Source organism: Chrysochloris asiatica, unplaced genomic scaffold (genome assembly GCF_000296735.1).
Source record: "Chrysochloris asiatica unplaced genomic scaffold, ChrAsi1.0 scaffold00378, whole genome shotgun sequence".
Classification (NCBI taxonomy): domain Eukaryota; kingdom Metazoa; phylum Chordata; class Mammalia; order Afrosoricida; family Chrysochloridae; genus Chrysochloris; species Chrysochloris asiatica.
In genome coordinates, this window is record NW_006408896.1 from 641,725 (window position 1) to 665,929 (window position 24,205).

Genomic DNA, 24,205 nt, shown 5'->3' on the forward strand with positions numbered 1-24,205 from the left:
CCTGGGAAACCCTGTACAGGGTCGCTATGGGTCAGACCCAACTCAAAGGCACTTAACAACAACAACAAGAAGTGCATATTTTTCAAGCCAGCCTCCTGCTCAAAAGGCACACAGCCTTATTCAGTCCATGGTCCTAGAGCCCGCAGCTGCTCTGTCTCTCCATGTCATCGCCTCTGCCACAGTCTCTGTTGTCACTGCTCTTCTAAGTAGGACCCAGGCTCCATTCATGCTCTCCCTTCTTGATAGTCCTGGGCTGGCTAGGATTTTGTTGAAATGTCTGCTTCTATGTTAATGATGAATTTTGTTATGTAATTATTTTGATGATGTCTTTGTCTTCTTTGGGATGAGGGTTATTATGCTCACTTCATAAAATGAATTCAGGAGTTTCCCAATCCTTTTTATGTTCTGGAATACTTGTGTAGAATTGGCATCAGCTCTTCTCTGAATACCTATTGTCATGAGGGACCAGGCCCTGGAGAGGAGATCATATTTGGTAGGGTGAAGGTCAAAGAAAAAGAGGACGACCCCCAGCGAGATGGATTGGCAAAGAGGCAGCATCAGTGGGCTCAAGTGTGGGAACGATAGTGAGGTGGGCCCAGGATCGGGCAGTGTTTAGTTCTGCTGTGCATAGGGTCGCTAGGAGTCGGTACCGACTCGATGGCACCTAACAACAACTTCTCTGAATATTTGGTAGAATTCACCAATAAAGCCATCTGGACCCGTACCTCATTTTGTTGGGAGTACTTTAATGACCTGATCAATTTGGTGTTGTGTTATGGGTCTATTCAAGATTTCTGCTTCTGTCTGTTAAGTAGGTTCTGTGTTTCCAGAAATGTGTCCCTTTCTAGATTTTAATATACAATTCTTTATTGTTATTATCCTTTTGGTTGGGACATCCATTAGTGGTGACAACACCTGTATAATTTCGTACTTACTATTGGCACCTTCTTTTCATTTGTTACATTTCAGTGTTTTGTCAATTTTATTATTCCTTTCAAAGAACCAACTTCTTGTGTTAATGCTATTGTTTTCTATTTTCTATTTTATTTCTGCTCTAATGTTTATTAAGTGGACTACTTCTGAATGTTTAGCCATTGAAAACCGTATAAATAGCAGTGGAACACTATCAGCACCGGAATACTGTCAGGTATAGTGCTAGGAGATGAACCCCTCAGGTTGGAATTCACTCTGAGAAAGAGCTGCCTCCTCAAAGCAGAGTTGACTAGTGATGCACAAGAAGTAAAGATTTTGGGACTTCTGTTTACGATGTGACACAACTCAAAATGAGATACAGATGTAAACATCCAGCAATAATAATTGGAACGTGCAATGTGTAGAATATGAATCTAGAAAAATTGGAAGTTGTCAGAAATGAAATGGAATGCATAAAGATCAATATCTTAAGCATTAGTGAACCGAAATGGACTGGTATTGACCATTTTGAATCTGACAATCACATGGTTTACTATGCTGAGAATGACAAACTTAAGAGGAATTGTGTCACATTCATCATCAAAAAGAACATTTCAAGATCTGTTTTGAAGTATAATGCTGTCTGTGACAGGAGAATATCTAGATGACCCCAAGGAAGACCAGTTAAGACCGCTGTTATTCAAATTTACGTACCAACCACTAAAGCCAGTGATGATGAAATTGAGGAATTCTACCAGCTTCTTCAGTCTGAAATTGATTAAATATGCAATCAGGGTGTATTGATAATTACAGGTGATTGAAATGTGAAAGTTAGAAATCAAGAGGAAGGATCAACAGTTGGAAAATATGTCCTTGGTTATAGAAACAAGGCTGGAAATCACACAATCTAATTTTGCAAGACCTATGACTTATTCACTGCAAATGCCTTTTTCCAACAACGATGGACCTCATCAGATGGAATACATAAGAACCAAATTGATTACATCTTTGAGAAGAGATGATGGAGAATGAGTGTTTCATCAGCCAAACAAGACCAGGGGCAGATGAAACACATCATCGATAACTCATATATGCAAGTTCACGCTACAACTGGGGAAGATTAAAACAACTCCACGAGAACCAAAATATTGAGTATATCCCACCTGTGAATTTAGAGATCATTTCAAGAATAGATTTGATACATTAGACACTAATGACCGAAGACCAAAAGAGTTGCAGGAAGAGATGAAGAATATCATACTGAAGAAAGCAACAGGTCAACAAACAAACAAACAAACAAAAAAAACAGGAAAAAAAGAAAAGACTAAAGTAGATGTCAGAAGAGACCGAAACTTGCTCTTAAACTAAGAGAAGCTAAAGCAACTCAAAGAAATGATGTAAAAGAGCTGAACAGAACATTTCAAAAGGTAGCTGGGGAAGCCAATGGTAAGTATCATAATGAAATATGTAAAGACCTGTAGTTACAAAACCAAAAGGGAAGGACACGCTCAATATTTCTCAAGCTGAAAGAACTGAAGAAAAAAATGGCCAACTGAATGGATGTATTTGTGCCCATTCAAAAGAGAGGAGACCCAATGGAATGCGGAAACCATTGGCCAATATCATCAATATCCCATGTGAGTAGTCTTACTAAATATTGAAATGACCGCAACCTTACATTGATAGAGAACTTTCAGAAGTTCAAGCCGGTTTCAGAAGAAGACGTGGGATGAGGGATATCATTGCTGATGTCAGATGCTTGACTGAAAGCAGAGAATACCAGAACGATGCTTACGTGTGCTTTATTGACTATGCAAAGGCTTTTGATTGTGTGGATCATGACAAACTATGAACAACATTGTGAAGTGTAAGTATTCCTGAACACTTAATTGTGCTCATAAAGAACCTGTACATAGACCAAAGGGCAGTTGTTCTAACAGAACAAGGGAACACCAAATGGTTTAAAATTAAGAAAGGTGCACACCAGGGTTGTGTTCTTTCACCATACTTATTCAGTCTGTATGCTGAACAAATAATCAGAGAACATGGCATCGAGACTCATTCACAACCTGCAATATGTATATGACACAACCTCGCTTGCTGAAAGCCAAGAGGACTTAAAGTACTTATTGATGAAGATTAAATGTCCACAGCCTTTGGTATATTGGGTTGCACCTCAATATAAAGAAAAAAGTCCTCATCACTGTAACAATAAATAACATCCATATAAGTAGAGAAAAGATTGAAATTGTTAATGATTTTATTTTGCTGAAATCAACCATCAACACTGAAGGAAGCAGTAGTGAAGAAATCAAATGATGTACTGCATTGGGCAAATCTGCTGCACAAGACCTCTTTAAAGCAAAGATGGCAGTTTGAGGACTGAGGTGTACCTGACGCAAGCCATGGTTATTTCCATGGTATTTTCAGTAACCTCATAATGCGTGCGAAAGTTGGACAGTGAATAAGGAAGACCGTAGAAGATCTAAATTATGGTGCTGGAGAATATTGAAAGTACCATGGACTGCCAAAACAAATCTGTGTTGGAAGAAGTGCAGCCAGATGACCAGATTTCGTCTCTCATACTTTGGACATATTGTCAGGAGGGACCAGTCACTGGAGAAGGGTATCATGTTTGGTAAAATGGAGGATCTGAGAAAAAGAGGAAGACCCTCCAACGAGATGGATTGGCACAGTGGCAGCATCAATAGGTTCAAACATAGCAATGATTGTGAGATTCGCCCAGGATCAGGCAGTGTTTAGTTCTGTTGTGCATAGGATTGCTGAGTTGGTACTGACTTGATGGACATCTAACAGCAACACAAGTCTGCTGTTCTGTCTCTTGACTGGTGTATTTCACTCAACTCCCAGTGTAATTATTAGTAGGTATGAGTGGATTGCAGTCATTTTGCAGCGTTTTTACTGGTGGCGCCGCTGGTTTCCTTTCTGCTTTGAATTTCTTATTTGCTCATTCCAACACTGGTTTGATTTCCAAATGTTTATTTTTCAAACTTTTTCTACTACCCTGCTATTTATTACTCTTACCTAATGACTTTTTTTATAAGCTGGGTTTTTTTTTTGAAGAGTGTTTTTGGTTTTTCTTCTTGCAGGCAGTTAATTGATGAACTAGTGGGTCAACTTCCTCTCAAGATTTGTGTGTGTGTGGTGACTATTTACAAAAACATGGCCGATTCAGCCATTTTTATATGTAAAAGCCACTGATGCTGACTGTATTGTTCATAGTGTGCAGCTGTTACCATCCTTTTGTAAGTTAGCCCACCACCGGTAACATAAAGGCAATAGCATCCCCTAAGCAAAAGCTCCATGACCACCTCCCTCCCAACCCTGATGAACTACTATTGTTCATTTTCTGTTTCTTTGCTCATCTCAGGTAAGTAAGAGCATACCGTATTTGTCCTTTGTGACTGGCTTACTGCGCTCAGTGTTTTCAAGGTGCGTTCATGTTGTTACAGTGTGCATTCGAACTCTCTCTCTTTAGTTGAGTTCAGAGCCTGTTTCTAATCCTGCTACAGTGGAATTTGTGTGTGTGTCTTCACTGAGTGTAACCTCCAGTTAGTTTTGCTCACAGCTTCCCCTCAGCTCAGCAAGACTCGGTGCTGAGCTTAGTCCTGTCTCCCTGCACCTTGACCAGAGACCTCAGCACTGCACATGGCGCTCCAACTTCTGAAAACGTCCTGTTTTTGCTCCATTTCATGATGTTGTGTATGATGGGAGGGTTGTTCAGGGAGAAGATAAGGACACGGCTGGAAGCGGAAGTTAGCCCATGTCAGCTGTTTTATGACTGTACTTTTAAAGTAGCATGTCTTCACTCTTCTGGCTGGTTTGGGGATTTTCTGTCTTTATCAGCAGATTTACTGTACTGTCCTGTGTGTGTTTAATCAACCCTGTTTGGGGTGTGTAGTATTTCTTGGGTATTTTGATTTCTTGTACAAATTTTGGCAAGTTTCCAGCAATTTTCTCTAACTACTTCTCTTGCCCATTCTCCCCCATGACACTTTTCTTGTGGACTCAAGCCACCCGTTCCCTTCATGTCTCCATTTTATTTAGTTCTTTCCTGTGTTTTCCACCCTTTCTTTTTAAGGTTCTAGTCTGGCTTTTTTTTCTCTTTCAGCTGTGTCTGATATACTCCATCCAGTGAGTTCAATTTGTGGTTGTATTTTTCAACTCCTGAATTTCCATTTGGTACCCTTTAATATCTTCCAGAACTTTCTCCAAAGTCTTGTTTTGCTTTTTAATTCCTAACGATATTGATCAAAGCTGTTTTGAAGTCAGTGATGGTCAGTCACCTGACAACCAGACCGTGTGGGGTCCCCATCATCAAACCCCTTGCTGCCCTCTGCTGCTAGCTGTTCTTGATGGACCATCGCTCTGGTGTGTGTGTGCCCATGTCTGGAAGAACCTTCCCAAGGGAAACGCTCAATGAGCAGCGTGCATGTGCATGTTCAGCCAGCGTCAAGGACGGGTGTTGTTTTTCACCACTAAGAACGCCTCCACGCCTCCATCCCCAGCTGACCTCTTCCTGTCCCTGCTGAGTAGGATCTCAGCCCTGGCCCAGCCCTGTGAGTGCAATGTCCTGCTCGAGGGCACTTCCTGTCCTCAGCGCCGTCTTCTGTCTCCAGGAGCTACAGCGGCTGGAGACTGAGCTGGGCCGACCTCCTGAGCGCTGGAAAGATACCTGGGATCGAGTGAAGGCCGCCCACCGTCTCGAAGGACGTCCAGATGGGCGTGTAAGCATGGGAGGGGCACGCATGGGAGCATCGGGAAGAAAGCAGGTAGCCACACTGCCCCTAGGTGAGCCCCTGAGCCCTGACGCTGAGCCCCTCTCTCAGGGCCCCCCTGGCTCCCTGCTGGTGTCCAGTGTGCCGCAGCACCGCCGCTCGCTGGGCGTGTACCTGCAGGAGGGACCCGTGGGCTCCACACTGAGCCTCAGCCTGGACAGCGACCAGAGCAGCGGGTCTACAACGTCCGGCTCCCGCCAGGCAGCCCGCCGCAGCACCAGCACCCTCTACAGCCAGTTCCAGACTGCCGAGAGCGAGAACAGGTAGGTGGGCGGGCGGGCGGGCCATGGCTGGGAGCCCTACCAGGGCCCGAGCTTCCGCCTTGATTGAGGAACCCCCATTAAGAACATCTTGTGCAGGTCTTATGAGGGCACCCTATTCAAGAAGGGGGCCTTCATGAAGCCTTGGAAGGCCCGCTGGTTTGTGCTAGACAAGACCAAGCATCAGGTGAGTAGCCTACAGGGGTCCTGGGGTGGGGGGCGTGCTCAGCCATGCCTGACACACTCCGCCCTGCCCCAATGCAGCTGCGTTACTACGACCACCGGGTGGACACGGAATGCAAGGGCACCATCGACCTGGCTGAGGTGGAGTCTGTGGCTCCCGGCACACCCACCATGGGGGCCCCCAAGACCGTGGATGAGAAGGCCTTCTTTGATGTGAGCATGGGGGGTGGGGGTCTTGGGCACAGGCACAGGCTCTACGGGGCCGCGGGGTCCTGAGCCACCTTCCCTTTCACAGGTGAAGACGACACGCCGCGTTTACAACTTCTGCGCCCAGGATGTGCCCTCAGCCCAGCAGTGGGTCGATCGGATCCAGAGCTGTCTGTCGGACGCCTGACGACCCCTCCCCCTGCCCTCCCTCACCTGGCACTGCCAGTGTCACAGACCACTTGGGGGGGGGGGCAGGGCCACTTGTCCATGTTTACAGGCCCCCCCTTGGCCCTGACAGTATTGAGGCCCCAGCCCCCAGCACTTGACTTTGTACAGTGTCCGTCCCCCTCCCCCCCTTTCCCTCCCGGCCTAATGGACTTAACTTATTGGCGGGCCTGGTGTCGGGCAGCCATGGTACAGCCCCTTGGGGCCGCCTGCCCAGAGCCTTGCTGGCCCTGGCCGGCTGCCACACTATGTCCCCAGAACGATAGTCTATAAACAGAGAACTAATGGATCTTGTGGCCCTGGCTGCGTCCTGCTCTGATCTCCTGGGCCCTGCTGCTCCCCCATACTGCCTGCCTCTGAGAGCTCTGCAGGTCCTCTTGTCCCATCTGGGTCCTTGGCCACTAAGAGGCTGCGGAGGGGAGGGAATTATAACGTGGGGGTGGGCTGAGGGCCTGAACAATTGAAATAGTGGGCTCAGGAGCCGCGTGGGTCCCTCCACCATCTGCTCAGCTCCCTGTGCATCATGGAGCTCCAACCTCTATACAGGGCTCTCGGGTATGCTGGCACCAGCTCAATGGAGTCACGACCCCAGGATCCAAGGCCCTTTTCCTGACTGTGCTCCTCACCCACCTTACACACTGGACCTATGGGAACCTCGAATAGTCCCCTCTCCCCAAGTGCCCTGGGAGTTGACAAGCTGGCATTGGAACACTTGTGGGGGATGACCATGGGACCCTCAGCCCTGACCTACCTCCCTGGGCACTGTGATTGGCAAAGTGGAGTAACTCAACACCAACCACCCCCAGCACCTGAGGCCAGGGTGTCAGGGTGGCACTGGCTGGGTCTGTCCTGTGGCTGGAGGAAGATGGGGTGTGACTTTCTGGGAGGGAGTAGAAAGGTGCTAGAGATGATGACTTGAACCCCACCCCCCCAGTAAACGGGGCAGCGCAGTAAGAAGGACACAGCTGTTTTATTGGAGTGGGGGCTGAAGGCCTGTCAGTGACCACAAGGTGAGAGGGGAACACGAGCCCCTGCCCGGCCCAATGGCCTCATCCCACCACCTGGTCCTGTCGTGCACCCTGCCGGCTTGGCCCTTCCACCAGGCTGAGGGGGGTGGGGTGGGGGGGAGGTTAAGGCAGTCAAATCCCACAGCCCGGAATCACAAGCCCATGTCCTGGTGCATTTTGTGGGGGGGGTTCTCCCCATCACAGACACATGCCCTTCACCCCCAGGCAGGGGGTAGGGAGAGGATGCTGAGTGAGGAGCCCCCGTCACCTGCTGCACGGGGACAACAAAGTGCAAAAAACGTGGTCTTCCTGCATTCGCTAAAAAACGGTAAAAACAGCCCTGGGCAGCCCCGGCTACCATGTCCATGAGTCCTGGCCTCGGCACGGATGGCCCTGCTAGGCAGCTCCTTGCGCTCCGTGGGGCCCAACCCGGTCCCACAGGCAGAGCCAGGCAGTGGGCTTTATTGCTGTGTGGGCGGGGGCAGCTTGTCCCCCCAATGGGGCCACTGCTACAACACAGCTGGCCACAGCAGGAGGGACACAAGCTGGGCATTCGATGGCTCCCACTGCCAGCTCTACCAATGCAGCATTTATTTCAACATTAAATTAAATTAAATTAAAAACGACAAGTTGCGTCACCAGGTGGTTTCTTGGTGGGCGGCGCTGGGCACGGCGGCGGCAGCAGCCTCACAGAGGGCCATTTGAGGTGGCTCCTCCCGGCGGGGGGGCCTCAGTCTTCCTGTGGGAAGAGTGGCAGGGTAGGGGCCCCCCTCAGCTGCTTGATCCTGGGAGCCTCGGGAGCCTTCACAGGAGCCCCCCTTTGCACCTGTCTACTCACCTGTCCTTTGTCCCCAAGGGGGCCACTGTGGTGAGGGCCATGATGGGCCCTGGGGGAGACTGCGCAGCCAATGCAGTAGGAGAGGTTGGAGCCTTGCTCAGTGCGGTGGTGGCAGCGGCAGGGGCTCCAGGGGCTCTGGTTTCAGCGAGGACAGGGGCCATGTCTACAGTTCCGGGAGAGCTACTGATGGGGCTCTGGGCTGCAGGCTCCGGCGCTGCACTGGGTGTGTGCTCGGCCCTGTGTGCAGACCCCCCGCATGCCTGAGGACAGAAGGCCTGAGTGTGCTCTGTCCCCATGGCACTGTCTGAAGCCCCCAGCTGGCCCTACGCATCCATCTCCTCCCCAGAGAACCAATTCCCAGGTCAGGACATCTGAGCCGACCACCACTCCCCACTGCCAGAGGTTTGACTTGTTTTCAGCAGCTGACTTGAGGCAGGCTTGCTCCTGGGAGTCAGTCAGCACTCACACTCCCATAGAAACAGGCCACAGGTGGGCATGCCCAGGCCCCACTGAACAGTGATTCACAAGCTGTGCTTCCCCCGCCCTAGCCCAGGGCAGCCAGGGGCCGAAGACCCCCCTGGAGAAGCTGCCAGTTTCCTTCCCATCCCAGGGGCCCTTGTATGCCATGACCAACTCGACTTTCCATTGACCTTGGAGTGATGGTTGCTGAGGCCTGTAAGGGGGTCTCCTGGCTGAAGCCCGAGCCAACACAGTCCTGGACACCGCCTACCCTCTGCTTGACATCTGCTTGGTCTGAGGTGCTGGCGGAGCTGCCATTGGAGACCCCCAGGGGCATCGTCCTGAGGACACCTGTGTTCCAGGCCCTAGGGGGTTCCGGGGCAGCTGGAAGAGAGAGGCCAGCATGCAGATGACCTGCCGCTGTATCTACAACACACAGGAGTGTGCAAAGTCGTCTAGACAAAGATGCCTCCTCACACATTTGGGTCAAAGGTGTGTACCTGAACCCCAAAATTACTGCCTAGAACAGGTCCAGGACAAAGAGGTGTGGTCTGTATATGTGGCCCGCCCCTCCCCTCCAGATCCACTGTGACTTACCGGGTTTCTCTACGCCCTGGGCTGGGCTGGACTGAACGTGGTCACCACTGTCTGTGTCCACAGGGGAGCTACACCGGGGGCCTGACTCGGAGCTGCGGGAAGAGGGTCGGGTCTAAGCTCAGCTTTGTGCACAGCCCACCCCAGGAGGCCACCCTGGGAGACAACCCAGTGCATGTGGTTGTGTTACCAGCAGAAAGGCTGGAAATCGGTGAACTTGGCCCAGCCCTTCTCCTCTGGTGCTGAGGCCGCGGGTGAGGGGACCGTCCAGACACTGGAGCCGATGTCCACAGCCGCCCCTGGGGCCTGCGGCGCCGCACTCACAGGCTCATCAAACACTGCAGTCCAGCGGGCACCTGCAGGGGGAGCACAGTGTGGTCTAGGACTTGGGGCTGCAAAGACGCTGTCCACATCACTCCTGAGCTTGAAGAGTAGCCCTGTAACCCACCAGAGCTCAGCAGAGTGGCCCCCTGGGACTCATGTTTCCTGATCAATCCAGACACCCCCAGAGAGTCTCAGTCAGGTGTGCACATGAAGGGCCGTAACCACGGGTGAAGTGAACCCCAGCATGTTTGTGTGAAAGGTCACCCACCAGACATGGGAACCTGGCAAGGGACCCATCTCCCCTCCACCTGTGGCACTGCCCACCCCCATCCCTGCACCCACCTTCTGTATCACCCTCTGTGCCAGGGACTTCCTTCTGCACAGGAGAAGGTGGGCTGGGGCTCCGACTGCCCCCCCGGGGAGTGTCCACGTCTGCGTTGTGGCCGCCGGGCTCTGGGCTGCTCTCTGCAGCATGGGGAGCTCCAAACCTGAGGGTTCGGTGATCACACGCCCCATGACGCCCACCCTGAGCCTCCCTTCGCCCCCACTTGTCTGCCTGGGGCCAAGGCAGACGAGGGAAGTCCCCTGGCTGCTCCAGGCCCGTCCCTCTATAAGGGGACGCTGACCCCTCCTTCTTCGCCCACAGTGGCTGAGAGGATTGGCAGGCACACCTGGCTCTGGCTGTCACCTGGGCCGACTGGCTCAGCTCGCCATCCTCCCAGATGTCATCGTCCTCATCATCGAAGGGCTGGATGCGGTCATTGCAGCAGGCCTCAAATAGTGCTGCATGTGGCTGCGAGAGAGGTGCCAGGTGACTTTGGGACTGGGGGTCAGAGGGACAGATGGGGTGTTGGCAGCAGGCCACCAGCTCCCACAAGCCTCTGGTCATTCTCTGCAGTCAGCCTCCCCCACCCAGACTATTCTGTTCCCCACTCACACTGTCGTCATCTGCGTTGGTGCTGAAGCTGATCTCCGCAACCCTGTCGAACGGTGCACTGCGGGGACAGAGATGTCCTTGCACCTGTCCCCTCTTCCACCAGTGTGCCCAGCAGCCAGGGACTCGGGGTCGGCCTCCATATGGAGGTGGTCAAATCAAGGTTCTAAGTCCAGGAGCGCGGACTTGGCTGTGGCATTGTGCCGACACCTGCCCTCCGCCTCTCCTCAGACTTCATGTACAGAGCAAGTAGTGATGAAGAATGGAGTGGAGAAGTTGCTCTGACCACCAGGGACGAGCTGGACGGAGTGTGGTGCCCTGTGCAGGGGACAGTCCTCTGGGAACCCACTCACTTGATATTGTCGTCCTGGTCTGCAAACTCCTCGTCATTGAAACCAAACTGGTCCGCAAAGTTGGCCGTCATCTGCTGGAGCTGGTACTCAGAGAAGGCCTGAGGGACGAATGCCTGTCAGGATCGTGGGCCCCAGCAGCAGGCTGGGCCTCAAGATGCCCCTAGGACACAGGAGCCCTCACCCACCTGCTGCAGGGACAGCTCATTGGGGAAGGCGCTGTCGATGTCCTCGTCCTCGCTGGAGGAGTGCAGGTGGTGTGTGCTCACCTGGAACAGTCAGGGCGGGAGGGCAGCGGGGACCCGGGCAGACCACCCGGGGGCCTGATGTTGGGGGGCATGGACTGAGGGAGGCTGCACTCGCCTGAGCATGCTTACCAGGTCTGCAGTGTTCCTGCGGTTGGTCTCGGTTAGCGTCTCCTCCACGAAGCTCTCCCAGCGCCCTCGGCAGTCCTCGGGGAGTCCTGCAGAACTGATATTGCTCAGGCCCCTGGACTAAGGCTCCTCGGCCTGTCCAAGCGCCAGCCTAGGAAGGAGGACCCAACTCGAGGGCACTGCTGCAGGGACACAAACCTGTGGCAACCGACCAAAGGGCAGCCCCTCTCCTGCCAGCTAAGAGGAGGCTCGGGCCTGGTGGTGCCAGGCCCCGCCCAAGTACACCCATGGCCTAACTGGACGCAGGGAGTGTGACCGGGGCTCTCACCTCGGATGACCTCGCTGATGTGAGTCTGCACGGGGCCTCGCTCCAGGTTCTGGACCACTGCATTGGCAATCCGGGTGAGGTGGCCCATGTTTCCACGCCGCATGCCTCCGGCTGCCCTGAAAGCCACCCGACCACTGTCAGCATGGTGAGTACTGGTCCCCAGTTCTGGCCCTGACACTCCCCACCTCCCCCCGCCAGGAGAGGGAGCCCAGCTTTCCCACTATCCTCCCGAGTCAGTCCTGCCCGTGCGATCTCTATAGTCATTTTCCTCCACAAGGGACACGGGCCTTCACTGCAGTGCCCCCAACTCGCCTGAGACCACCAGCAGATTCATCCCCAAAGCAGCTCATTCCTGACTTCCAGACCCTGTCAGCCTCCCCCAGGGCCCACTTGGGTAGCAGACCTGCTGCATGCTGGGACTTTACTCAAATCTGGCCGCCACAAGTGTGTACAGGGCGGCTCCTGACCTCTCTCCCTCCCTCACTGCCCACAAACTGTGCAAATTTGGCTTTGTTCCTGGCAAGCTGAGAAATCAGCGGGGGACAATGGATACTAGGGACAGAACACCAAGTCAGCTAGAGACCACGAGATGTTCGATTCAAGCCCCTCCCTGCACGGTGGCCAGTGCTCCCGAGTCCCTGGAGAATGGACCCGTGCAGGGAGAGGACAGGGCACCTAAGAGTCAGGGAGAAAGGGTGGGACTTAAAGGCCCTGAGACCTTGGGGAAGACTCAGGTTACATTTTCAAGTAGCAGGTGGGAGCTCAAGAACTCGCTTTCCCACGCTCTCCTTGGAAGCAGCACAGAATGGGGTGGGGGCAGGAAAGGGGGGTAAGTGAGCCTCTGGCAGTGAGAGCCAAGGTGGGACCACTGAGAGACTGGGTGGGACGAGGAGACTAGGAAATAGATGGCTGGGGCCTCCAGACAAGTGGACAGAAAGGATGAGAATGAGGATGTCTGTCCTAAGACTGGAGCCTGACTTCTCAGTCTCACCCCTCTCAGCTGACCCGCCGCCCCCCACTGAATCCCGGGTCTCGCCTGGGCCTGCCCACACACTGGCCTCCCAGCTTCTCTACTGGCGGCACTCACTGGGTGTGGTCGTTGGCCTCCCAGGCCTCTAGAATCCTCTGGACCAGGCAGCATTTCTGGAACAGCTGGGGGCACAGATGGCATCAGGACAGGGCGCCCAAGGATAGCACGGCTGCTGGAGCTCCCTGCTTGCAGTTCCTACAGGTCCCCAGACCCTCGGCCTCCCTGTACCCTCCTTGCAGCGCTGCAGAGCAGTCTGAAGGCAGACCCTGACTGAAACTCTCAGTCACTCCCAGAGCCTAAACATCCGAACATCCCTCCTCCCTGCAAGGTCCCTTCACTTGGGTGCCTGTATGCAGGAGGGTGGGAAGGGAGGTCCAGGGGAAGGAAGACTGTGTCTCGTTCCAACAGACATCACTTTGAAGTCTCAGGGAGCTTTTTCACAATGACCCCTCTAGAGGCTCCAGCTCAGCCAGCACTGACCATGTGGTGTGTCCAGGTCCACCCTGTCCTTACCAGGCCAGGACCCAGGCAGGCCCTGATCCTGCCTTTTACCATTTGGTGTCCTCTCATGTGAGGGTCAGAGAGCAACTGGCGTATCCAGGGAGGACACACACCCATGTCCCTGTCACCCTCTTCACACAGCCCAAGGGAGTCTCTGCTGAGGGGCGGAAGTACACGCACATGGGTCACCAGTGTGTCCTCGGGGGTCTCGTTCCTGGGTGCCGGCTCTGCCCCCTCCTCCCGGGCAGCATGGGAGAGAATGGCTGCAATGCATAACTCCACTTGGAAGTGCAGGAAGTTATTCCAGGCGTACTTAAAAAACAGGTCCTAGGGACAGAGGCCAGGAGGGTGATCAGTGTGGCCCATGCAGTGGAGTTGGACACTGGGTGAGTGACAAGGATGCATACAGCCACACAGCAGCCTCCAAGTCTCTAACCCTCTGAGCTGGCTGGGAGCCAGGGACAAGGACTTGCTGACCTCATCGCTCCCACCCACACAGCCTGTGTGTCTGGTCTGACACACAGAAGCGGGGACTGCAGATGGGCCCAAGTCCATCCCAGCTCTCCATCCCCTGTCACCTCTACACAAACACGGTATACCTCAGCTCCCATTTGTGAGCACAGCAGATACTTCACTAAGCGTGCACCCCCCCTCCCCACCCCCACCCTACCCCCGTGTGGGGCATGAAACCCCCAGCACTCCTGACGCAGGCCTTCATCACTCCTGGCATCACCTGACCACAGTGGGCCAAGCCCCTGCCTCATACTCCTTCACGTGTGGAACCCTCCAGGACAGCGGTGCCTAAGCACTGGGACCCAGGGGACCATGGAGGTGTGGGAGTGTGGAGTGAGGCTGGGGTACAGGAACGACGGAACATGGAGGCAGGGAGCGGGTGAGGGTAAAGGATTGGGGACATGAACCATGAGGACGCAGGACACGGGGCACAGCATGTGGAGGCCGGGTCTCCGCTCAGAGCCCTGGACTGTGAGAGCAGGTGAGGAGGTGGAGGTGAGGAGGTGGTGAAGGGCATTGGTTAAGAGCCCTCAGGGTTCTCCTCCACTGTGCGCATTCTCTGCTTCCCAGCAGACACCCTCCTCCGTGAGCTTCTGGTTTACCCTCCCACATCACTGACCACATCACCCTCGCTGGTCAGTGCCCTGCAGTCCCTCCCACACGTCTCCCCTCGAAAGGACACTAGGAGGTATAGGTTCTTGGGCTTCACCAAGTGGAGGCGCCCAGGTCCACATAGCCCAGCCACACACGGTTCAGCACTCAGTGTGTGTGTGTAGGGTCGAGGTGCAGGGCCTCAAGAGGCCTAGTGATGGTGGGCACCAAGGAAGGACCCCCAGCCCATCTCTGTTGGTCCAGGCTGGCCACACGGACTCAAGCTTGTGCCCATACTGGTCTACTTTCCATGGTCTTGTGGAAACAGGACAGTAACGCAGAGCACCCATGGAGCCACGCCTCCCGTGTCTCTCCCTGACATCAGAGTCCCCCAGGTAGTGGGAGTCTTCTGCAGTGGCCAACCCAGATCTGCTGGCAGCTCTGTCCCAACAGGCCAGAAATGGCCACCTGGACAAGTCATCAGATTCAAACATCAGGATGGAGGTGCACCCATCTGTACCCACGCCAACCTAACAGCCTACGGTCCCCCACCTTCTCTACTTGGGGCTGAGGCCCTCCTCCGTCCCTGGGAGGGCCAGGGTGCCGCTCTGCCCTGGCCCTGCCACGCCACAGGAGGAGGGAGCCCTCAGGCCTCCAAGTGGACACTCACCAGCAGCAGGTCCATGGTGTTGAGGCGACAGAGCTCCTGGTTGACACTGGGTGTGTTTGTGTGCAGCAGGGCGGCCACGAGGCGGGCGCCATGCAGACGTGCGTTTCCCAGCGGCTCCTCCAACACACCGATGGTGGTCAGGATGGCGCTTTTCTACAGCACAGGGGGGCGCCCACTATCAGCCTCCCTCACACCCAGCTGCCCCAGCCAACACCGCAAGTGAGGTGGGCCTGTTCGAGGGTGGGAGACCCCATGAGGCAGAGGGCAGATGTGGGGTTCTCTGGGGGCTTCTGCCCAGGAACATGGCTCATCAAAGCTGAGGCCCTGCTGGCCCTGTCGGCCCTGCCACCACCACACCCCTCGTCACCCGTCTCTCCTTCCTCATCTTGGGGGTGCCCTGCCTTTGGGAGACTCGCTTTCTCACAGGAAACCAACAAGTGCACTGAGAGAGGAGCCAGTGAGTCCAGTCCTGGGGCACTGAGGAGACACACCGGAGGACACAGGCTGGTGGGTGGTGGCCACCCTGAGTGACATCTCAGGGAACGCTGAGGTCTGGGGTGCGGCTGCTCTGAAGTTACCCCCTCAGCACAATTACATGCACCCAACCCCAGTTCCAGCAGGCAAGGAGGCATTCGGGAGCTACACAGGTCCCAGCCCTGGGTGATGGGGGAAGGGCAGCCCCCTCAGTGCCTCATACACACATGGCCGGAGTGCTCACCTTGGGTGGGCTGAGAAGTAGGCAGTGGAAATCCCTGAGCCTCGGCTCCAGGCCCTGCAGTACCCCACTGCTGACGCTGGCTGGCCGCTCAAGGCCCTGAGAGAAGGAGTCCAGTGAGCCGCCCTCTGTCCTGTGGAGGCATGGCCGATGGATGTCACCTGGTAGCTGGCCAGAGGCCCGGAGGGGAGCAACACTACTAGAGAGCCCTGAACTTCAGGAGAGACGGGGAGAGACTCGGGGCAGCAGGTGGGACACGGGGGCCTTTTCAGACTGAGAGCTTGACTTCCAAGGATAAAGACACATGGCCCAGGAGAAGGGACCCGATGGCACACAGGAAGAAACCGGCTAACCGGCCGCTCCTTCCTCATTGTCACACACCTCCCGGCCACCCCGAACCCCTGGGGCCAGCCATACTCCTAGGGTGAGGAGTGGACAAGAACCACATTAGTGTAAAGAACTAGAGCTTCATGTTTCTGCTTTTCGATAATAAACCAACAAATGCATCTGATGCCAGACCCGGAGAGCAGGAGACTGTGAACACGCTGACTACCCGGAAGTGAAGCCACTTCTCCGCGCTCCTCTTGGTTCCCTTTTAAAAGCACTCAAGGTCAATGCTGGGGCCTAGAGCACAGTGGGGCAGTTCTGGGAGGGTGCTGTTGCCCACCCCCTTGTCCAGGAAACACTCTCTGGAGTCCAGCCTCGCTTGAAGGCTTCTCCTTCCCCAGTCCCTCCACGCCACCTGTCTCCCATCTCTGCTCTCACAGCATCGCCTCCTCTGCTCCCCTGGATGGCCTCATCTCTGGCCACCTGCAACACCACGAGCCAGCCTGGCTCCCCCACTTGTTTCAAATCAACACTTTCAAACAACCCTATGGGGTCTCAAACTTACACACACCCAAAGGTGAGGTGCATTTCTTTTCCCAAGCTTAACCACCTGCTGTGTCCTGGCTGGGTCACAGCCCAGCATGGGGGCCTCCCTGGCATCACCCAGGGGTCCCCAACTCACCCTGCACACATCCTACTGCAGTGCTTTCACAGGTACAAGAACACATTTGCCAACTGACAAGAGCAGTGGCCACTAGGGAGGGATTACCAGACTGACCAAAGGGGATTTGCCCTAAACGGTCAAGTTCTCCTCTTTCACAATGAGAATGCAGTTCCCAGCAGCCTGGCTCAGACTCACCCTGTGCGCCGGGGCTCCAGCAGGGTCAGCAGCACCTGGGTACCGTGGACCAAGCAGCTCTCAGTCTGGGCTCCATCGAACATGTTCCTGAGCAGCTGTTCCACACAGCCCCGCCTGTCAGACACACATGGCCACTGCAGGGCTCTCCCCGGGTCTGCCCTCAAGCCTGCCGGGGCTCCCTGGAGACCTCCCTCAATCACAGCCAACAGTGGAAGCTGGCAAGGGCTATGTGGGGTGATGGCAGGCCCAGGGTCCCCATGCCACAGAGGCCCCACCTCCTCGGGTGGCACTCACGACTCCAGGACCGCAAGGAGGGGATCAGGCTCCGCCATCTCCTGAAGCTGACCACTTTGGTCTCTGCCCAACCGGACGATATCACAGAGGGTCTGAGATGCATTGGACTGCCTCTGCAGGAACAAGGAGCCAACCTTCAGCACCCATAGGGTGCCAGGATTCTGCAGGCACTGGGCACGTGGAGGCAGAAGGGCCACTGCCAACAGTCCTTAGAGAAACACTCCATCCCTCCTAACTAGTGTCTCAAAGCTGCCCGTTGCTGCCTTTCCTTCGACAGAGATGGGTATTCTTATGACCTTTTTTTGGATTGACAACTGGACACCCAGGTGGCAGAGCTGTACCTCGGAGGTGTGTTGTACACAAGACTACACTGCTGATTACTGTTCCAACCCTAAAAGGCCATCCCTGCTCATTCCCGTGGGAGCTGTGGGAGCTTGGAAAACACGACTCTCTGGGGAGGGGAGGAGCACCGTGTGACTCAGCCATGAGGACTCCTGGACCTGAGGTCGCCTGACCACTCGTCCCACCAGGCACGTGCCAGGTGCAGGGGCCAGTGCTGCTGGGAGCACAACTTCAAGTCCACAAAGGTAAGAACACCCAGGGCACGAGCATCAACGCACACCTATTTTTAGAGGCATCATGCTAGCCTCTGGATAGCTGTGGACAGGCCAGTCAAGGGCCCAGCTTCCCTGGTCATGGGCAACAGAAAACCACCTGCTACGGTTAGAGGCAGTCTAAGGCTCTGCCACAGGTAACTGATACATTCCTGCTGAAACTGTTTTCATAGCACACATGTATCAGTTTCAGTTTAAAATGTGCCCCAGAAGTCTAATCTGACCAGGGAGACCTACTGAGCTGGCCCTGGCTTGCAAGCATGACCGAGTGGGCCCATGGCCGGTACTCACCTCCTCCTCCTGACCTGGGTGGATGAGTCCCACAAGCCTCTCAATCATCTTCTCTTCATTAAGCCACTGAAAAGGAAAACACCTTCACCACAGCGGACTTCTGCCACTCTGTCTCAGGCAGAGCTCACTGGGAGAATGTCCTTGGGGCCGGACATTCCAGGATAAGCCCTCAGGCCCCCAAAAACTGGAGGTATCTCCCAGCACCCCACGGTGTCTCACTTCAGCCTGGCAGTTTCCCTTAGTTCAGGTTCCACAAGGGAGGGACGCTGCACAGGTGGGGTTTGGCCAGCCACAGGCCCTTACACTCTAGATGAAGGTTGTGGACAGGAGGCGGCCAAAGCGAGAACTACCAGTGCCCAGACCCACGGCACAACCAGCCTCAGAGGGCCACCCGTCCACGACCACAGGGTGTCGGGGGGGGGGGGGGGGTACCACCAATGCCAGTCTCTTCCCTTTGGATCAATTATCTCCTGGTTAATAAAAAACGCACATGAGAGTTGTATCCTGATTAATGAAAGCGAATCCATTACTACCCAGCAAAGGGAGCCCCACGAGGGGTGAATGGGAGACAATGTGGACTTACCAAGCCCTTTTGTTTCCTACAAGCTAACTCGGGGCGCCAATCTGGGGACCCTGGTTGGGGTCTGCCCCTCTCATCTGCAGCAGCTCACACTGAGAAAATGCCTCAGAGCCTGGTCCCCTGTACCCCTCATGACCTGAGTGTGCCCTGTTGCAACCAGAAGCCCTCAGCACTGCTGTCATGATTCCAGTCAATCCAAGAAGAGCGCCAGCCCGTCCTGCGACCAGTCTTTCCTAAGCCTGCACGTGGCTGAGTCTGTCCAGCCCTCGAACACACCCACAGTTCTCAGATCTTCTTCTAGGAGCACCAGCCTCACCATTCAGACAGGAGGCCACAAAGACCACCATGGGCCACCTCTGGTCCAGCTTCCACATGCTTCACTCCTGTCCCTTCTCAACATGCAGCTTCTCCAGACGTGCGGTCCTCTTCACTGCTGTTCCTTTCTAAAGCGCCTTCCCAGAGTCAGTGTGGACTCCATCACCAATCCCACCATTCACAAGGGATCTCCCTTCTCCCCTAACCCCACAGGTTCTAGGAGCAGACAGGTGAAGCTTCGTCCGCTCACAGTTGACCCACGCCCAGGGGGTGGACCTGATGTTTGGTCCTAAAAGGTCACAGCCCTGAGCACTGTGTGTGCTAAGGCTGCGTCATCCTGAGATCAAACACCCCTTTTGGACACTACGGCAGGGCTGGCAAACCAGGCCAGTGGAACAACGCTGATAGAAGCCTTCTACTGTGAATAGAACTTTATTAGAACATCAAGTTTGTTTGCATATTGTCTCGGTTACTTGGCCTGAAAAATCTACCTGTTGTGAGGTTGTAGGGAAAACGCTGGACTGTTAACTGCAAGCTACTCCCTGGGAACTCTATGCAGACTCAATATGAGTCAGACCCTACTTAATGGCGCTTCACGACAACTGTCTGCCAGGCCTGTGCTGGTGTTCCTTCAACACCTGTCCATTCAGGGCACATCCACTACAGTGCGACCTCCCAGAATGAAGTGGGCATGCTCCATCAGGCAGGAAGGCTCTTCTTACCATCACTGGGAAGTGCCCTGTACAGCACGATGGCCATCACTGCTGTCCCCCCAAAGCTGGCCCGACACAGGTGCTGTGCAATCACACTGCATACACCCCTGCTGCTACACTGACATAAAAGACCCCACCAAGCCAACCCCTTCTTGCAGGTGGAGCAGTGGGGAGTCGATTGCTCAGCATCAAAGCCTGTCAGCCGGGTCCATTAGCCACGAAAGCGGTGCTGCATGTGGGGCTGACCAGAGTTGTGTGTGTTCTCTGAGTCAGTAGGAGGACCCTGTCCTAACCGCTCACAGCCCACCCAGCACTGTCTGGTGGAGGAGGCTTCCAGAGGGAGGCGCTGCACACCTCTGTGGGCCTGTGGACCCAAGACAGTGCATGAGAAAGGGTCTTGGTTGCCATTAGCCACTAAGACTTGGGGGTGTTGTTGCCACAGTGCAGCCTGGGCAGTCCTGAATCCTCTTGGGTCATCAGAGGGCAGTGCCTGCATTTATCCAAATCAGAAAGGTGGGCAGTAATGAATTCTGCAGTGACACTCATGCTTAGAAATGGAGGAGCACCGCTGTTGTTCTGTCTTTAGCAAGTCTTGGGAATGCACAAGTGAGTCAGAGTTGGAGACCCAGTGCCCCCAGTCAACCCACACAGATACAAGCGACTTGAGTCCCCCAACAGCCCCACCACCACCCCATAAGATGCTGAGCCAGGACAGGAAGAGCAAAATCACCTTCCCAAGTCCAGGGCATGTGTGTGATGCAACCCAACAGCTGGCCAGACCTGCTACCCCACACACTCCGTTCTCTACCCGTCAGCTTCCACATACCCAAGTGCTGCCCTAAGATGGAGTGGGCACTCAGAGAAGTGCTGGGGGCTGCCAGCATGGCTCCCGCTAGTGCCCGCGACCCCCACTCACCACGCTGTCATCAGAGGCTCTGCAGGGGCTGTCCACAGAGCCCTGGGTATTAACCTAAGCCCCCAACTTCAGGGCTGATATGTGGGGAGGGGATCTGCTAGGCTCCAGGAATGATGACAGGTCAGGTCTGGACTCCGTGACTCTGTCTTTTCGTGGTGAGCCTCTCCTCCCAGCAACACACTTAGGCATATGGCCATAGGTGATGATGGGGAAGGTGGGGAGGGAGGGAAGCTGGCCTAGAGGTCCAGCCTCGAGCTCACGTCCTCCCAGGGGAGCTGGGTGTGGGTGTGCTTCGCCTTGGAGTCTTCTGCCAGGCACCTGTTGCTCACGCCCAAGGACATACTCCATCTCTTGGGGAGCCTGCGGGCAGGGAGCTGTCCCACACAGGGTCACCATGCACAACTCACATGTAGCACCTCCTGCCGGAGGCTGGCTGGCTCCACACAGCTGACCAGGCGCAGCAGCAGATCCATCATGGCCGAGGTGCCAAGGTGCCGCAGCACCAAGCTAATGAAGCCGTCCTTTTTCTTCAAAAATACAATCACCTGAAACCAGAAACACCAGTCAGCAGCAGGGCAGAGAGCATAGGGGAAGGAGCACCTTCCCTCAACAAAACCAGCAGGATGGACAAGACGCCCAGAGTGTAGCGCCCAGGGGACAGCAGCTCCCAGCTCACTGAAAAGACCCACCCACACATGCCCTCTGTCACAGAGAGAACAGAGCAGGAGAGACGGCCAGTGGCATTGCATCAAGGAAAGGAGAGGGTTGTGTTCTAGTAAATATGGTGAAAGAATACAACCCTGGCACACACCTTCGCTTATTTTAAACCATTCCATGTTCCCTTGTTCTGTTCAAACAACTGCCTCTTGTACGGGTTCCTCATGAGCACAATTAAGTGTTCTTTAATATTCATTCTCCACAATGAATGTTGTCCATAGCTTGTCACTGTCCACACAATCAAAAGCAGAGAATACCTGTGCTTTATTGACTATGTACAGTCAATAAAGCACAGGTATTCTCTGCTTTCAGCCAGGATCCATCTGACATCCTCAATGATATCCCTTGTTCCACATCCTCTTCAGAATCCAGCTGAACCTCTGGTAGTTCTCGGTCAGTGTATGGGTGCAGCTGTTTTTGTACTGTCTTTAGTAAAATTTTACTTGCATGTGATTACTAATGATATTGTCCAATGATTTCCACATTCCATTGAGTCACCTCTCTTTGGAATGGGCACAAATAGGAATCTCTTCCAACCAGTTGGCCAGGTAGCCAGCTGTCTTCCAAATTTCTTGGCAGAGATGAGTGAGTGTCTACAGTGCTGCATTAGTTAGTTTAAATATTTAAATTTTATTCCATCAATCCCCAGAGCCTTGTTCTTTACAATTCCTTCAGTGCATCGTGGAACGTCTTTCTTCAGTATCACTGGCTCTTGATTATCTATTTATTAACTCTTGATATGGGTGAACTTTGACCATTTCTTTCTTTCTTTTTTTAAAAAAGGCTTTATTGTGAATTATGTGATAGTATACATGGGAGGACATTAGCTTCACATCGATCCCATTGTATATCTTTCCTTGCCATGGTTACAATGCCCTCCATGCATCATCCACCAACCAAAGGGACCAAAGGTATACCCCGCAAGCCTGCACCCCGGTCGTCCGCACACAGGCCCTTTCCCTCTCCGGGTCCAAAGTCCCCAGCCGCTCCGTCTCCCCACGTCATCGTCTCTGTCTCCATCCCTGGCATCCCTGGCCATTTCTTTTTGGTATAGTGACTCTGCATATTCCTTCCATCTTCTTTGGATGCTTTCTGCATTATTCAATAATGTGCCCCTCTTGATATTGTTAAGTGCCCTTGAGTCAGTTCCAACCCATAGGGACCCTATACAGGGTTTCCAAGGAGCGACTGGTGAGCTTGAACTGCTGGCCTTGTGATTCAAACCAACTATGCCGTCAAGCCCACTAACCCTCAGCGCTACACCAGGACTCCATTAGGATCAATCAATAGTTGCAGCTGAGGCTTTAATTTCCCTTCAGCTTTTTCCAGCTTGACAAATGCTGAGCATTGCTCTTCCCCTTTGGGTTTCTAACTACAGTTCTTTGAATGTTTCATTATCATATGTGATTCTATCTTGTGGAGCTGCTGGTTGGGATTTTCTGTTCATCTCTTTTACCTCCTCATTTCTTCCATTTGCTTTAGCATCTCTACTCTGGTGAGCAAGTTTTAGACTCTCTACTGACATCCATTTGGTCTTTTCTTTGTTTTCTATCTTTGACATGAGCTTTGCTTCTCTTCGTGTATGACAGTCTTGATACCATTCTACAATTCTCCTGATCTGCAGTCTCTATTAGAGTGTGCTGCGTGAAACCTATCCTTGAGATGATCTCTAAATTCAGGTGCGATATGTTCAAGGTTGAACTCCTTGTGTGGCACTGGACGCTAAGCACTGGACTATGAACCACAAGGTCAGCGGTTCAAACTCACCAGCTACTCCTTGGAAATCCTATATAGGGTTACTATGAGTCAGAACCGACTCAACAGCACTTACAGGCAAAAAAAAAAAAAAAAAAAAAATGTCCAAGGCCATATTTTGGCTGTCATGAACTTGTTTTAATTTTCTTCAGAATATGAGCAATTGATGATCTGTTCCAGTCTGCTCCTGGCCTGGTTTTGACTGATCATATGGAGATTTTCCACCATCTTTTTATACAGATGTAGTCAATTTGATTTGTGTGTATTCCATCTAGCAAGGTCCATGTGTATAATTGTCTTCTACATTTAAAAGGTATTTGCAAAGAACTAATCACTGACCTTTCAAAATTCTATCATGCGATCTCCAGCATCATTTCTATCACCAAGGCCACATTTTCCAACTACTGATCCTTTTTCTGTTTCCAACCTTTCATCACACTCACCAGTAATTACCAATACATCTTGATTGCATGTTTGATTAATTTCAGACTGAAGAAGTTGGTAGAATTCTTCAATTTCATCATCACTACCTGGAGGTGTACGCATATTATACTATCACAGACAATATCATACTTCAAGTTAGATCTTGAAATGCTCTTTTGGATGATGAACACAATGCCATTTCTCTTCAATTAGTCATTTTCAGAATAACAAATCATATGATTATCAGGCTCAGAATGGTCAAGACCATTCCATTTCAGGTCACTAATTCCTGGGATCAGGACAAGCTACGGACAACAATGTGGAGAATGAGCTTTCCAAAACACTTCACTGTGCTCATTAGGAAACTAAATGGCTTAAAATTAGAAAAGCTATGTGCCACGGTTGTATTCTTTCACCATCCTTTTCAATCTGTATGTTGAGCAAATAATCCAAGAAGCTGGATTATATGAAGAAGAACATGGCATCACTTTTAAGTGAAGAGAACTTAAAACATTTACTGATGAAGATCAAAGAGCACAGCCTTCGGTATGGATTACATCTCAATGTAAAGAAAACAAAAATCCTCA

The 24,205-nt window shown here is 53.1% G+C and overlaps 2 protein-coding genes across 2 annotated transcripts in view; one reads left to right on the plus strand and one right to left on the minus strand.

Annotated features, from left to right (window-relative positions):
* The window catches only part of SBF1 (SET binding factor 1), a 33,490-nt gene extending 26,942 nt beyond the window's left edge, over positions 1–6,548 (plus strand). The window contains exons 37-41 of the mRNA XM_006876391.1: positions 5,553–5,660; positions 5,763–5,974; positions 6,071–6,158; positions 6,236–6,367; positions 6,450–6,548. Coding sequence (XP_006876453.1) covers positions 5,553–5,660; positions 5,763–5,974; positions 6,071–6,158; positions 6,236–6,367; positions 6,450–6,548 — 639 coding nt within the window. The remainder of the gene's footprint in view (positions 1–5,552; positions 5,661–5,762; positions 5,975–6,070; positions 6,159–6,235; positions 6,368–6,449) is intronic.
* Positions 6,549–8,280: 1,732 nt separating this feature from the next.
* The window catches only part of PPP6R2 (protein phosphatase 6, regulatory subunit 2), a 40,695-nt gene continuing 24,770 nt past the window's right edge, over positions 8,281–24,205 (minus strand). Inside the window, exons 3-22 of the mRNA XM_006876410.1 lie at positions 21,131–21,268; positions 18,200–18,265; positions 17,295–17,407; positions 17,001–17,114; positions 15,818–15,947; positions 15,100–15,252; positions 13,506–13,652; positions 12,882–12,946; positions 11,795–11,910; positions 11,470–11,555; positions 11,281–11,361; positions 11,096–11,193; positions 10,746–10,803; positions 10,480–10,601; positions 10,151–10,296; positions 9,675–9,840; positions 9,488–9,579; positions 9,082–9,274; positions 8,432–8,668; positions 8,281–8,332 (exon numbers count right to left, since the gene is read on the minus strand). Coding sequence (XP_006876472.1) covers positions 8,281–8,332; positions 8,432–8,668; positions 9,082–9,274; positions 9,488–9,579; positions 9,675–9,840; positions 10,151–10,296; positions 10,480–10,601; positions 10,746–10,803; positions 11,096–11,193; positions 11,281–11,361; positions 11,470–11,555; positions 11,795–11,910; positions 12,882–12,946; positions 13,506–13,652; positions 15,100–15,252; positions 15,818–15,947; positions 17,001–17,114; positions 17,295–17,407; positions 18,200–18,265; positions 21,131–21,268 — 2,373 coding nt within the window. The remainder of the gene's footprint in view (positions 8,333–8,431; positions 8,669–9,081; positions 9,275–9,487; positions 9,580–9,674; positions 9,841–10,150; positions 10,297–10,479; positions 10,602–10,745; positions 10,804–11,095; positions 11,194–11,280; positions 11,362–11,469; positions 11,556–11,794; positions 11,911–12,881; positions 12,947–13,505; positions 13,653–15,099; positions 15,253–15,817; positions 15,948–17,000; positions 17,115–17,294; positions 17,408–18,199; positions 18,266–21,130; positions 21,269–24,205) is intronic.